Source organism: Hemitrygon akajei, chromosome 10 (assembly GCF_048418815.1).
Source record: "Hemitrygon akajei chromosome 10, sHemAka1.3, whole genome shotgun sequence".
In the NCBI taxonomy this organism is placed as follows: domain Eukaryota; kingdom Metazoa; phylum Chordata; class Chondrichthyes; order Myliobatiformes; family Dasyatidae; genus Hemitrygon; species Hemitrygon akajei.
The window spans coordinates 114134933-114151370 of record NC_133133.1 but is presented as its reverse complement, the minus strand read 5'-3'; the positions used below and the strand labels follow the sequence as shown (position 1 = coordinate 114151370).

Genomic DNA, 16438 nt, shown 5'->3' with positions numbered 1-16438 from the left:
TGCACAAATACAGTTTACAAAATCTAGAATATTTACTGATAATTCCTCTTCTTCATCTCCTTGCCACTTGCACTCCTCCTCTGTCGGCTCAAGGATGGCATTGATAATATCACTCCTCTAAGGAATAAACAAGAGACTCATTAGTTAATGGGAATTCTTAACCCAGATCTTTTACTCTCCAAGTAACTTATGCAGCTACATGATTAAGATTATGTAAAAAGCAATAAATGGCAAAATGCATCTCTGAACAGTTGTTATGGCAGTGCAAGGAAGTTTTACAGAATTAGTTATACATTGTTCAATGCTGTACCAACCTCAAATCTATCTGAGCAAGTGAACTTAAAAAATCTTACAGCAAAACCTATTAAGAGAAGTTGTTTTCACAAAATGCAGATATTAAAAATACCACTCTGGTCTTGTTCCAAATAATGGACTCAAAAAATCTGTGTTGAGCTACTTTCTACCCAATGGTAGCTAACCCATTCATTTTCAAAATTGTAAAATGTGTGTATATAATATACACAGTGGCATGCAAAAGTTTGGGCACCCCGGTCAAAATTTCTGTTAAATAGCTAAGCGAGTAAAAGATGACCTGATTTCCAAAAGGCATAAAGTTAAAGATGACATATCTTTCATATTTAAAGATTACTTTTTGATTTCCATCTTTTACAGTTTCAAAATAGCAAAAAGGGAAAGTGCCTAAAGCAAAAGTTTGGGCAACCTGAATGGTCAGTACTTAGTAACACCCACTTTGCCAAGTATCACAGTTTGTAAACACTTTCTGTAGCCAGCTAAGTCTTTCAATTCTTGTTTTGGGGGATTTTCGCCCATTCTTCCTTGCAAAAGGCTCTAGTTCTGTGAGATTCTTGGGCTGTCTTGCATGCACTGCTCTTTTGAGGTCTCCACAGATTTTCAATGATGTTTAGGTTGGGGGACTGTGAGGGCCATGGCAAAACCTTCAGCTTGCACCTCTTGAGGTAGTCCATTGTGGATTTTGAGGCGTGTTTAAGATCATTATCCTGTTGCAGAGGCCATCCTCTTCTAATCTTCAGATTTTTTTTATATATAGTGTGATGTTTGCTTCCAGAATTTACTAGTATTTAATTGAATTCATTCTGCCCTCTACCAGTGAAATGTTCCCCATGCCACTGGCTGCAACACAATCCCAAAGAATGATCGCTCCACCCCCATGCTTAACAGTTAGAGAGATGTTCTTTTCATGAAATTCTGCACCCTTTTTTCTCCAAACATACCTTTGCTCATTGTGGCCAAAAAGTTTTATTTGAACTTCATCAGTCCACAGGACTTATTTCCAAAATGCATCAGGCTTGTTTACATGTTCCTTTGTAAACTTCTGATGCTCAATTTTGTGGTGAGGACGCAGGAAAAGGTTTCTTCTGATCACTCTTCCATGAAGGTCATATTTGTGCAGGCATCGCTTGACAGTGAACAGTGCACCACCCCTCGAGTTTGCTAAATCTTCCTGAAAGTCTTTTGCAGTCAAACAGGGGTATTGATTTGCCTTTCTTGCAATCCTGCAAACAGTTCTCTCAGAAAGTTTTCTTGGTCTTCCAGACCTCAACTTGACCTCCACCATTCCTGTTAATAGCCATTTCTTAATTACATTACAAACTGAGGAAACAGCTAGCTGAAAATGCTTTGCTATCTTCTTTAGCTGCCTTCTACTTTGTGGGCATCATTTATTTTAATTTTCAGAGTGCTAGGCAGCTGCTTAGTGGAGCCCATGGCTGCTGATTTTTGGGACAAGGTTTGAGGAGCCAGGGTATTTATAAAGCTTTGAAATTTGCATCACCTGGCCTTTCCTAATGATGACTGTGAACAAGCTAATTAAGGTCTGAGGCCTTGGTAAAAGTTATCTGAGAGCTCAAATCTCTTGGGGTGCCCAAACTTTTACATGCCACTGTATACACATACACACACATAAAACAAGCCGTTTTGGTCCACCTATTCTATGCCAAACTGCCCAGTTCCATCAACCTGCACCTGGATCACAGCCCTCCATACCGCTTCCATCCATGTACTTATCCAATCTTCTCTTAAATGTTGGAATCAAACCCACACCCACCACTTCCACTGGCAGCTCATTCCATCCTCTTAAGTAAAGAAGCATGCCCTCAGGTTCCCCTCAAATATTTCAGATTTCACCCTTAGCCTGAAGACCTCTGGTTCTAGTCTCATCCAACCTCAGTGCAAAAAGCGTGTCTGCATTTTCCCAAACAAGAGATGTGGGAAATCTAAGCAACACACAAAATGCTGGAGGAACTCAGCAAGCCAGGCGGCATCTATGGAAAAAAGTACAATCGACGTTTTGAGCTGAGCCCTTTGGCAGGACTGGAGAAAGAAAGATGAGTAGATTTAAAAGGTGGGAGAGGGGAAAGAGAAACACAAGGTGATATGTAAAACCGGGGGCGATGAAGTGAGGAGCTGGGAAGTTGACTGGTGAAAGAGATACAGGGCTGGAGAAAGGGAAATGGGGATGGGGAATGGTGAAGGATGGGCAATTACCAGAAGATCAAGAAATCGACATTCATGCCATCAGGTTGGAGGCTACCCTGACAATGTTCCTCCAATCTGAGTGTGGCCTCATCACGACAGTAAAGGAGGCCATCAATCAACATGTCAGAATGGGAATGAGAAGTGCAATTAAAATAGACAGCCACTGGGAGATCCCAGTTTTTCTGGCAGATGGAGTGTAGGAATTTTCCCCATCTATATCCTCAATTTTGCATATCTAATGCATCATGAAACTGCAGATAGCTTGAACACAATTATTTAAAAGCATCCCATCTGCTAATCAGGTTGTATACAAGACTAAGTAGATTGGAATTGCCAAAAAAGTCCAAGTGCAAAATATTAGGGGAGATTTACAATTCCTATTCAATAGCAAATGACCTAGTGATCCACACCTCAGGTGGAAACCTGTTAGGAAGTATGCAGCATATAAGAGTATGGTGTGGAGATGCAGAGATCAAATTTGAAAATGCTATTGTGTTGCTGTTCAAATGTTATTGTTCTGAATTCAAGACAGAAAATAGACTTTCCAAATCCAAACTCAGGTGCATGACCAACGAACCATCTCACCTGATCAAAAAGTGGTTGATAGAGAGCAGCATACTTTCTTTGCAATTCATGGACTTCTTCATAGAACTTGGCCTCTATATGTGCGCACTTCACCTGAAGGTTCTTCAAAGCATTTACACGCTTCTTCACAATTTTGGGCAGGCTACATACCAGAATAAGATCAGTTAGAATTTACTTCCTCCTAGAATACAGCCAAAGACCCAACACTATTTACATTGTGGACCTCAGGACCACTCCTCGCTGGATGTAAAAGCCTCCTCTCCATGGAGGTGCACCAAGTTTCTCAGAGTGCACATAACAGATAATCTCACCTGGTCCCTCAACACCTCTTTGGTCAAGGAAACACAGCAGCATCTCCACTTCCTAGAGATTGAGCAAGGTAGGCTCCCCACTCCTCACCCCATTTCTAGATTTATTTATTTTTACTGGAGCAGTGTCCTGACCAGCTGCAACATCATCTGGTATGGGAACTTCAAAGGATCTGACCACAACCAGAGATATTCATCAGAAGTGCTGCATACATAGCACTGTCAGTGATCTCTCTCATCCATCCTATAACCTCATTGACCCCTACCATCAGACTGGAGGTACCATAGCATTAGGATAAGAACTGTTCAAAAGAGAAATAGCTTCTTCCAGGCTATAAGACTACTGAATTCATTGCACCACATATCACATATGAAGCACCAGTAACATTACACTGTTTACTTTTTAAACTTGTGTCATAAGTGCACCTTATTACATGTTAATTTATTTGTGGTAATATTACTTGGGCAGGTGAGTTGTATGTTCTGTATTGTGCATCTTAGTGTAGAGGAACATTGTTTCATTTGGCAGTATACCTGTGTATGGCTGAATGACAAAATGAACTTAAAGATTATTTTTGTTGTGACTTTGCTTCACTGATGTATTTAGTTTGAATATTGAAAGTCAGCAAAACATCAAAAACGCTTAAGTTGCTCACTTGCTCAGTATAACCTACAAGTTACTGCCCTTCAAATGCCTTTCCATTTCTCTTTAGAAAGCCCATACTAACAATATCAACCACCCACATAGACCAGATCATAACAGTATTCTTTAACTGCTACATCTTTTGCCTCTCATAAACTAACAGCTCCTCCGATAGTCTTATTGCTTTATCAAATCTCCTCTCAGATTGTTTGCTTGAGTAACAAATTTTCTTCGCGTTCCTCATCATAGTAATCCTAATTCTAGTACGCTTATAACAGTATGGTGACTATAACCAATCTCAATACAGTCATACCTTAGTATCTGCGGGGGATTGGTTCCAGGACCCCCGTGGATACCAAAATCCACAGATGCTCAAGTCCCTTATATAAAATGACATAGCATTTGCATATAACCTTTGCACATCCTCCCGTATACCTTAAATCATCTCTCGATTACTTATAATACCTAATACAATGTAAATGCTATGTAAATAGTTGTTATATTGTTTAGGGAATAATGACAAGAAAAAAGTCTGTACGTGTTCAGTACCATCATAGCTCTTCTGGGAACGCTGATGCTGCCTCGGCATCAGCCGATGCAAATTCTCCCGTGATCCTTAAGTTCTGGAGGCTGTAGCGCTCTACATCCCTTCCTAGTCTTAAACTCCTCCTTTTTGCTCACAACATGTCACGAATTAACGAGACGCGAGGCGAACAATACTCAAACAACGAGTGCTGGAGAGAGACTGAGGATCTGTGAAATGGCAGGAGGCTACAGCAGTGTATGCCTACACATCACTTCATTCGCATGGATTCCGCATAGTGCTCGGTGCACGGCAAACTCAAATTTTGCTTTTTGGAACTTACTGGTATTTTTTCTCCCCAAATATTTTTGACCCGCGTTTGGTTGAATCCGCGGATACAGAGGGCCGACTGTACTCTAGTACAGTTTAACCAGCAATTGTAAAAGGTTGTGTACAATGTACTGCATATGTTAATCAAAATGGCTTGTTTTATTGAGTAGGAATGCTTCTTTATTATAAGTGCTTTCTCTCGCAGTTGTTTAGCTTTAGAACTGCTGATAATGGGATTGTATTCATTTGTTAACCAATGGGGAATTGTTATTTTGTCTTGTGGGTCTGGGAGGGGGTTTTCGCGGTCTTTTAGGGAGTCGGGGAAGAAGACGCCGAAGAAGGTGGATGTATGCTGCACTGCTCGGTCGACCATCAGGGTGGTCCCAGATGCAAAGACATGGAGGTCAGAGGAAGTGACGAGGGGTCAAATGGTTCGATGGCTGAGCTCCAACGATGTGCACTAAACTGACTGAACTCTGATAAGTTGGCGCCTTTTACTTTATTTTCGTTTCCTTCATATATACTGTATTGTTAGTACTCATTTAGTTTTAGTAAAATCTTTAAAGTATATTCCATAACGGTATCTGGTGTGAGTTTGATATTGTGTGTGCATCGCATTTTCTCTGCATCAATGAACCCCAAACTAGCCAACACTAATGCAAATTCCATTACTACACGCCCTCATGCAATCAATCTATTACTATCTCATTATCCCTCTCTCGCCCACCAACTTCATTGATTAGCACACCATGAGATTTGGAAAACTGCAATCCATACCGCCTTCTAAGTCATGAATATACCTCCAAAAATAAATTCCAGGCACAAACAAACACCATTTGTCAATCTGATTGCTGGTTATTTTTAACCAAAATTCAAACCAACAAATGCTAATTTGGGAGTTGGCCTATTTTACTTAGCAACCCAAATGAAGGAAGTTTCACTTAGATTGCTCAAATCAAGATGAGCCAGTATTTAAAAAACTTCAAAAGTACAGCCATTTCTAGCAGTCCTCTATTCCAATTAGATCTTCAGTTGAGAGAGCTGAGATTCTGGGTCCAGCTATGCATCATTGCAAAGCATTTCCTATTTGGCAACTTGACTCTTAAGAACACAATGTTGGCCGAATGTGTCATAAAGTTAATTTCCAATATTAATACTGATACAATGCATCTGTCACAGCATGTCAAATATATACACTTAGTGGCCATTTTTAGATACACCTGCTTGTTAATGCAAATACCTACTCAGACAATCATGGTAGCAAATCAATGCATAAGATCATGCAGACTTGGTTGACCAAGAAACGTGATCTAAGTGACTGACTGTAGAATGATTGTTGGTGCCAGAGGAAGTGGATTGAGCATCTTAGAAACTGAGCCAAGATTTTTATGCACAACAGTGTCTAGAGTTTACAGAAAATGGTGTGGAAAAACAAAGCATCCAGTGACAGCAGTTCTCTAGGCAAAAACGTTTTAATGACAGAGGTCAGAAGAGAACAGCGACTCAAATAACCACGTGTTACAACAGTACATGCAAGGAGCATCTCTGAATACACAACGTGTGAAACTTCCGAGTCCAGGCTGCAGCAGCAGACTAGTTTCCACTACTACGGCCACTTTATTAGCTACACTCCTTACATGCAACAGCTAACAGTGACAATAATCTTTACCTTTCTATGTAACCAGATGGGTTTCCAACAAGTCCGTCAAGTCGTTCCTGCAGTGCTGCCAAAATCCGTGGATTCTGCATCATCTGAACTGTAAGTTGTCGAGCTGCTCACGTAGAGTGGGTGGAAATTGCACAACTTATTATGACAAGTAGTGGATTGCTATACAACAGTTTTTATACAAAGTGAAGATTACAGTAATTATTTAAGTTACAGGGAAGGAAAACTTCAAAAATTGCAGCTACAGCTGTCTACATTCTTGAAAAGAAAGTATAAATCGTAACACTGAGGAAAGCAGCATCCATCAGAGATCCCCACCACCCAAGTTATACTCTCTTCTCACTACTACCATCAGGTGGAAGGTACAAGACCCTCAGGATTTGCACCACCAGGTTCAGGAAGTTACTAACCCTTCAACCATTAGGCTCTTGAACAAAAGGGGATAGCTACACTCATTTAGGACTGTTATATTGTTATGTCATGCTTTGTGGCGACCCACTTTCTGCACAGGTGAACCGGCTCACAAATAGCCAATGCGCGGGGGGAGACTTTGGTAATGCACCTCTGATGTCATTCCCGCCCGGAGAGGGTGGGCACTAGGGATTAAATGCCAGTGCTGCAAAGTTTGAATAAACTAGTCTCGAAACGACTTACCAACTGCATGTCATTATTTCAGCGCAGTGTGTAGCACATCGCTACATTGGTGACCCCGACGGTCCAAACGGGATTTGGACCAAAGATGACCCACTCTTCATCAGTTCACGCAGTTTCGCTAAAACTGCCGACTTTCTGGACGCTGCAACCACGTGTGGTTTAGCCAAGCAGAAGCCCAGTTCCAGATTCGGCAGATATCCTCTGATTCCATGCGTTACTACCACGTGGTGAGCGCCCTTGACCAGGAGACGACTGCCCAGGTTGCGGATTTCATACAGTCGCCCCTGGAAGAAGGCAAATATGAAGCATTCAAAGCGCTGCTCATTGGGACCTTTGGCCTCTCACGGCGTGAGCTGGGTGCCCGCCTGCTTCACCTGGATGGTTTGGGAGACCGGCTGCTGTCAGCATTGATGAACGAGATGCTGGCCCTGGCTGATGGACACAAGCCCTGCCTCATGTTCGAGCAAGTGTTCCTAGAGCAACTGCCCGAGAGCATACATCTGCTGCTGGTCGACGCAGATTTCAGTGACCCCCGGAAGGTGACGGCCCGGGCAGACATGCTGTGGAAAGCCATGAGGGAGAGCGTGATGTCCGTCGGTCAGATTACCAGGCCACGCGCCCAACAGCGGACCAGACCAGGCCCAGCAGGGGGGCGCACACAACACAGAGGCAGGAGTGAGGAGGACAGTGAACAGTGGTGTTTCTACCACCTGCGGTGGGGCACAAAAGCCCGCTGTTGTCGCCAGCCCTGCAAGGGCCAGGGCCAGCTGCCGCTAATGACTATGGCGGCTGGCCACTAGGACAGCCTCTTGTACGTCTGGGACAAACAGTCGGGACGCCGCTTCTTGGTCGACACCGGAGCGGAAACCAGCGTCTTGCCCCCAACGGGGTACGACACCTGCAACAGGAAGCCAGGACCCACCCTGAGGGCCGCAAACGGCAGCACGATACAGACCTACGGCACCCGCACAATGCAGCTGCAGTTTGGCACCAGCTGGTTCACGTGGGACTTCACACTGGCCGCCGTGGCTCAACCACTCCTGGGGGCGGACTTCTTGCGAGCTCACAGCCTGCTGGTCGACTTGCAAGGGAAAAGACTGGTTCATGCCAAGACTTTCCAAGTTGCTGGCTCCACACCTGGACTCCATCACGCTGTCGGACAACGAATTCACCAGAATCCTGGTGGACTTTTCATCGATTCTGGCACTGCAGTTCACAGCAGCCATGCCCAGACACGGGGTACAGCACCACATTCCGACCCAGGGACCACTCCTCCATGTCCGCATACAAAGGCTCCCCCCGGAAAAGCTCCGCCTGGTGAAGGAGGAGTTCAAGAGGATGGAGGAATTGGGGATCTTACGGAGGTTTGACAGCCCATGGGCCTCCCCCCTGCACATGGTGCCCAAAGCAGCCGGGGGTTGGAGACCATGCGGCGACTACCACAGACTGAACGAGGCTACCACTCCAGACCGCTACCCTGTGCCACACATACAGGACTTTGCAGCAAACCTGCACGGGGCAAGAATCTTTTCCAAAGTAGACCTCGTCCGGGGATACCATCAAATCCCGGTGCACCCTGAAGATATCCCCAAAACAGCACTCATCACCCCGTTCGGCCGAATGCCGTTCCGCCTGAAGAATGTTGCACAGACGTTCCAGCGGCTAATGGACATGGTGGGACGCAACCTGGACATTGCGTTCATCTATTTGGACGACATCCTTATAGACAGCAGTTGTCGTCAGGAGCATCTGTCCCACCTCTGCCAGCTCTACTCCTGCCTGAGTGACTTCGGCCTCACAATCAACCCGGCCAAATGCCAGTTCGGTCTCGATACCATCGACTTCCTGAGCCACAGAATGACCAAAGACGGAGCAACACCTCTGCCCGCCAAGGTGGACGCGATCCGCCACTTTGCCTGGCCCAACACAGTCAAAGGCCTACAGGAGTTCGTTGGTATGGTGAACTTCTACCACCGTTTCCTCCCCTCAGCAGTCCGTATCATGCGCCCTTTGTACACCCTGATGTCAGGTAAAGGCAAGGACATTACTTGGGACGAGGAGGCCGCGGCCGCTTTCGTTAAAGCCAAGGAAGCATTGGCAGATGCCGCAATGCTGGTGCACCCCAGAACGGACGTTCCGACCGCATTCATGGTGGACGCATCCGACACAGCAGTCGGTGGGGTGCTGGAGCAGCTCATCAAGGGGCGCTGGCAACCCTTGGCGTTCTTCAGCAAGCACCTACGACCACCTGAACTCAAGTACAGTGCTTTCGACCAGGAGCTGTTGGCACTGTATCTGGCAATCCGGCATTTCAGGTACTTCTTAGAAGGCAGGCCGTTCACCGCGTTCACGGACCACAAACCATTGACCTTCGCGTTCACGAAGGTGTCTGATCCCTGGTCGGCTCGCCAGCAGCAACATCTGTCCTACATCTCCAAGTACACGACGGACATCCAGCATGTCTCGGGAAAGGACAACGTCGTGGCGGACGCACTCTCCAGACCAGCTGTCCAGGCCCTGTCCCTTGGGGTGGACTATGCAGCACTGGCGGAGGCGCAGCAGGCAGACGACGAGATGCCCAGCTACAGGACCGCAGTCTCCGGTTTTCAGCTGCAAGACTTTCTCGTAGGCCCAGGTGAGAGGACCCTCCTGTGCGGCATGGCTACCGGTCAACCTCGCCCCATCATCCCGGCAGCCTGGAGGCGGCGAGTTTTCGACTCCATACACGGTTTGGCGCACCCATTTATCAGGACAACCGTCCGGCTGGTCTCCAGCAAGTTCGCGTGGCACGGACTGCACAAGCAGGTCAGTGAATGGGCCAGAACGTGCGTGCAGTGCCAAACAGCCAAGGTGCAGCGGCACACTATAGCCCCGCGCAGCAGTTCGAACCCACCCACCGGAGGTTCGACCACATTCATGTGGATATCGTGGGTCCCCTACCAGTGTCCCAAGGAGCGCGGTACCTCCTAACTATGGTAGACCGGTTCACGAGGTGGCCAGAGGCAGTCCCGCTCACCGACACATCTGCCAATTCCTGTGCCCGAGCACTGATTGCAACCTGGTAGCACGCTTCAGGGTACCAGCCCACATTATCTCCAACATAGGCGCCCAGTTCACCTCCAGCCTGTGGTCGGCTGTGGCCAGCCTGTTGGGAATGCAGCTACACCACACTACTGCCTACCACCCACAGTTGAACGGACTGGTGGAACACTTCCACCGTCACTTGAAGTCGGCCCTCATGGCCCGCCTGAGAGGACCTAACTGGGTGGACGAGCTTCCCTGGGTCCTGCTTGGAATTCGTACAGCGCCCAAAGAGGATCTGCATGCCTCGTCGGCCGAGTTGGTGTACAGCGCACCCCTGGCCGTCCCAGGAGAGTTCATACCAGCCCCAAGGGGCAAGAGGAAGAACCCGCAGCAGTCCTGGACAGGCTACGCAAAAGGCTCGGCAACCTGGCCCCCGTATCAACTTCACAGCACGGACGGACCTCGACCCATGTACCCAAAGACCTGCAGGACTGTAAGTTTGTGTTTGTACAAAGGGGCGGACACCGGGCACCACTACAGTGGCCATACGAGGGGCTGTTCAAGGTGATCAACAACAACGGGTCCACGTACGTTCTGGACATTGGGGGGAGAGAGGAGGTTTTCACGGTAGACCGACTCAAACCAGCCCATGTGGACTTGGCGCAGCCGGTCGACGTTCAGGCACCGCAGAGCAGAGGCAGACCTCCCAAACAGAGGCTGATCCAGACTGTGGACATTGGGGGGTGTATCGCTGGTTCTTTGGGGGGGGGGGTATGTGGCGACCAACTTTCTGCGCAGGCGAACCGGCTCACAAATAGCCAGCGCGCGGGGGGAGACTTTGGTAATGCACCTCTGACGTCATTTCTGCCCGGAGAGGGCGGGTGCTAGGGATTAAATGCCAGCGCCACAAAGTTTGAATAAACTAGTCTCGAAACGACTTACCGACTACGTGTCATTATTTCAGCGCTGTGTGTAGCACATTGCTACAGCTCGTTATTTATTGCTATTTATTTATACCTGCATTTGTAGTTTGTTTACAAGTACCTAATGTTTAATTACTGTTCTATAGATTTGCTAAGTATACACACAAGAAAAGAATCTCAGGGTTATATGTGGTGACATGTACTCTGATAATGAATTTTACTTTGAACTTCCATGCAGTATCTATTGCTTTTGTTGAAAGGATGACACTCTCCTCAACTGACTTTTAAAAGAAAAGATCTGGAACTCCCTCTTGCTGGAGCTGAAAAAACTGATGCCTCAACCACGAAAGTGGACCAAATAGATTTTGGGGCAGTGGTGGTGTGGGGGGGGGGGAAAGATACCTTTCCGAGAGCAGGAAGGGATGACACAAAGCAGTTGTGGCAGCAGGCAGAATACTGATCATTATCAGTGAAAGGCAAGATATGATGACACAACAAAAAGATGAACTGAGGTTTGGAGAAGAATCAAACAATACCAGTGGTAACAACTGAACCAGGGACACAAACCCATTTCCTTTTATTCTCCTGAGGTGTTAACAGATGTTTTTCAAATCTGCAGATTTTCATAAATTTTACCAACTACTTTTGATCTCTATTTTTGTATCTACTGATCACCAACATGTTTACCAGATTAACGACCATTAAGCATGCTGCTTCTCTAACCAATTCTCCTTCCCCTGCCTGTTAACACTCCTTTTGTCAAAACAGCACTAGTAGAGTAACAAAAGTTGTACTTGTATTCATTTTAATTATAATTACTGATCTATTTCCAAAGCTCAGTGAATTCAAGATGTAAAGTTGTGCAAAAGATACCTTTGTTATCTTCGGATGCTTCTTCTTCTTCAATATCTTCGACATCCTCCATATCTTCTTTCTGATCACTTTCAGTCTGCTCTTTGCTAAAAGATTTTCAAACAAGACATTTCAACTACACCAACTTCGTAATCACAAGAATGTACTGGGATAAATAACTTCAAATTTAAAAGCTGACCTACAGCTACAAATCAATAAATATTTTCCAAAATCCAATAAAAAATAATGGTTAAAACTCATTCTGACAAGAAAAAGTGAACTAGGAACCATAAACATCAGAAAATCTGCAGATGCTGGAAATGCAAAGCAACACACAAAATGTCGGAGGGACTCAGCAGGTCAGGCAGCATCTATGAAAATAATAAACAGCCCTTCTTCAAGGCTGCGAAGGAAGGGGAATGACACCAGAATAAAAAGTTGGAGGGAGGGGAAGGAAGCATCATAGATCCAGGTCAATTACAGGTTAACAAAATTTAATAGCACTTGGTATGACTGCCAATTTATAATATTCTGGATTGACTAGAGCGCAGACTATGTTCATATACAGATGACGAAGTCAAGTGCAACATAGAACATAGGTGCAGGAGTAGGCCATTCGGCCCTTCGAGCCTGCACCGCCATTCAGTATGATCATGGCTGATCATCCAACTCAGAACCCTGTACCTGCTTTCTCTCCATACCCCCTGATCCCTTTAGCCACAAGGGCCATATCTAACTTCCTCTTAAATATAGCCAATGAACTGGCCTCAACTGTTTCCTGTGGCAGAGAATTCCACAGATTCTCCACTCTGTGTGAAGAAGTTTTTCCTCATCTTGGTACTAAAAGGCTTCCCCTTTATCCTTAAACTGTGACCCCTCGTTCTGGATTTCCCCAACATCGGAAACAATTTTCCTGCATCTAGCCTGTCCAATCCCTTTAGAATTTTATACGTGAAATTAGTGAATATGTGAAATAAGTGAAATTAGTTTGCAGATCTTTTTAAAACTAGTTAACATTTCTTAGCACTGCACCTAGTGAAAAGTTTTTAAATTGTCAAAAACACTTCCAATGTATTGTAATTTTTAAATTAGATATCACTTGTGCACAAGTCTTCTACAGATTTAAAGTGCTATTGCTTGCTTTACTAATCAAATACAACAGCCAAGTTAACACTTATCAGCTATTAATATTAAATTGACAAAATTCCAGAGAATTTCAAATTATTGTTCATACAATGAATAATTTACCTGAACTTCATGGATGCCTGTGATTGCTCACCACTGTTAGGCCAGAACAATGTAGCTAAACAAAATGTCCATTCCTGGGTATCTCCACTAAATCAGTAGCCATAATTTAAAACAATGTGATTGCATCCAGCCACATTGCTTCATACTTGCCAGGACTACTGCTAATACTTTGCCTTACACAACACTGAGGTAGTAAGAAACTTGATCAAGTTCACATATTGTTACTAACAGAGTATGGATACATCAAGTTATAATAATATTGAACCCTTCATTCTCATGATGTGAATATTCCCAGTTATGTCTCATTTGGGGTGGAAGTGCTCCCGTTATTTTGTTGAAGCTAACCAATCATACACTAAAATTCTAATAGCAGGTGGTCAGACATGGCAGTGCTTCAATCATCACACCCATTTTTATTTAGAGGGGTTAGATTCCAGCCAGCTCTTCCCAAAATTCATATCAACTCAAGAATTAAGCTGTCTTAATGCCATTTTGATCAGATACTGTCTTAATGATTATCACCCTTGCAACATGAATTATTGAAGAGGATGCATGCTCAAGCATAAATTGAAGCTACAAAATAGTCAGGAACTGAATGATTCTGGGAAAGCAAACTGAGAAGTTTATTGGTGAATGCCATTTGACAGCATCATTTTACTAATGATTTGAGAGTAGGCTACATCTGCCAGAAATGGCCCCCTGTTCCATACTCACATACTGGATTCTGTGGTTCAATACAAGAACCACAGTTGAAAGCCATTCAGCTCCCACTTCAGCTCCACCATCAATTAAACTATCATTCCTGAAATTTACCCCAATATTATTTTCCTGCACTAAATCCTTATTCTTCAATTCCAATATCCAATCTCTTTCTTAAAAAAAAAACCTAAGAGCAATAGAGGACAGTTATCAGATTCCAAAGGTTCAACATCCTCCTGGTATAGAAATATTTTGTCTTCCTCAAGGGGTGACTTGTTATTTTGAAACTGCTAAGCTTGATGTTGGATACCCAAGTAAGGGAAACATTCCTGCATCTATTCTATCGAGCCCTACGAGAACTTGATAGGTTTCCATGGAATAACTATCATTCTTCTAAACTTGAGAGAATAAGCACAACCTGCCTAAACACATTTTCCAACGTTCACTGAGCTCTGTTAGTGCAGCAAGACACATGTATGACTGAGCAGACTCTTCATTAAAGTCTTCTTTTAATAAAGGCCAAAATACCATATGCCTTCTTATTTGCTTGCTCAATCTGCAAGTTAATTTTTCATGTGCATGGACACCCATGTTATCTGACAAAAGTTTGTGTCATTTTTGAAAACCCCATTTGTTTTTCTACTCAAGTAGATGAACTCACATTTTACATTCGATCTACCTGCCATGTGCCCAGTATTTTCATCACAACCCAACCTAACCTCAGCTAACTTGAATACTTGATAATCTTCATTTAAATCAGATTGAGCACAAACAAGAGAAAATCTGAAAAAGCTGAAAATCCAAGCAACACACACAAAATGCTGGGGAACTCAGCAGGCCAGGCAGCATCAATGAAAGAGTATAGTCGGCGTTTCGGGCAGAGACACTTCATCTATATGCTGCCTGGCCTGCTGAGTTCCTCCAGCATTTTGTGTGTGTCACTCAGATTAGATTCTTTAAACCACCACTATGCCCAACAACTTGGGAGCCATGCACGTAGATGTCTAGGTGACTCTTCGAGGGTGGCCCCAGCACCACACTCTGCAGTACCCAACCCAAGTGGACACATTTTGTCATGGCTTCATAGAACTCTACAGAACAGAAACCCTTCAGACCATTTCATCCGTCCTGAATCATTAACCTGCCTAGATCCATTGACATACACCCCTTATCCCTCCATAACCATTCCATCATGTACTTCTCCAAATTTGTCTTGAAAGTTGAAATTGACCCCACATGTACCACTTGTTCTGGCAGCTCATTCCATACTCTCACCTCCCTCTTAGTGATAGGACATAGAAAAATACAGCACAGTACAGGCCCTTCGGCCCACAATGTTGTGCCGATCCTTCAACCCTGCCTCCCATATAACCCTCCACTCTACATTCCTCCATATACTTGTCTAGTATAGAAAAGTCTAGTATACGAGGATCCCCCTCATATTCCCATTAAATATTTCAGCTTTCACCCTCTAGTTACAGTCTCACCCAATCTCAGTGGAAAAGCCTGCTTGCATTTATCCTATCTATACCCCCTCAATTTTGTATACCTCTATCAAATTTCCCCTCAATCTTCTATGCTCTAGAGTACTGGTCACCAACCTTTTTAAGCATAAGATCCCCTACCTCGGCCTTACTGAAAGGCAAGATTGACTCCAAATTGATTAGTTACACACATGCACACTGGGGCAAAAAGACCGGAAGTAAAACCTGCAACCCAGAATCTCACTCTACAGACAAGACCCATTTTATTTCATACTTACTTTGAAATTAATGGCACTATGATCACGAGATGGAAAATAACACATAAAATGCTGAAGGAACTCAGCAAGCCAGGCAGCAACCATAGAGAAGAGTAAACAGTTTACATTTCGGGTTGAGACCGAAATGCAAAGTATCTCTCTACAAGCTTCTGTCACCAGTCCAGTCTCATTCACTAATCGCAGATTACTTGTGTTGGGACTACTGTGCGCTCACTAAGGAAATGCTCCTGAACACATTTGACAAACTCTATCCCATCTGGTTCCTTTACAGTATGGGAGTCCCAGTCAATATGTGTAAAGTTAAATCACCTACTATAACAACCTTGCATTTCTTACAAAAGTCTGCAATCTCTCTACAAATTTGTTTGTATGGACTCTTGGGTGGTCTATAACATCATCCCATTAATGTGCTCAAACCACTCTTATTTCTTAGTTCTACCCATAAAGCCTACAATATGCTACCAATTATTAATTTACTACTATACCATTCAAAATGGTTTTCTAATCTCCTGTAGCCAATTCATATTTGAGCTTTTAAATTCAGACAAGATTCTGATTAAACTATCACTCTTAATATGTACATGAAATTCCATCACACGATCACACTTACCTAAAGCCTCCTTTAACAACAAAAATAACCTTCTCAAAGCGTAACACTGTCTTTCAAAAATGTTCCCCTCAGTGGCTTGTCACTGACTTAAGAA

At 44.3% G+C, this 16438-nt stretch overlaps 1 protein-coding gene across 3 annotated transcripts in view; it reads right to left on the bottom strand.

Moving 5' to 3' along the window:
- The window catches only part of nap1l1 (nucleosome assembly protein 1-like 1), an 80623-nt gene that overhangs the window by 48656 nt on the left and 15529 nt on the right, over positions 1 to 16438 (bottom strand). For all 3 annotated transcript variants that reach the window (XM_073058773.1, XM_073058774.1, XM_073058772.1), the window contains exons 3-6: positions 12047 to 12132; positions 6576 to 6678; positions 3103 to 3244; positions 37 to 117 (exon numbers count right to left, since the gene is read on the bottom strand). In XM_073058773.1, coding sequence (XP_072914874.1) covers positions 37 to 117; positions 3103 to 3244; positions 6576 to 6678; positions 12047 to 12132 — 412 coding nt within the window. The remainder of the gene's footprint in view (positions 1 to 36; positions 118 to 3102; positions 3245 to 6575; positions 6679 to 12046; positions 12133 to 16438) is intronic.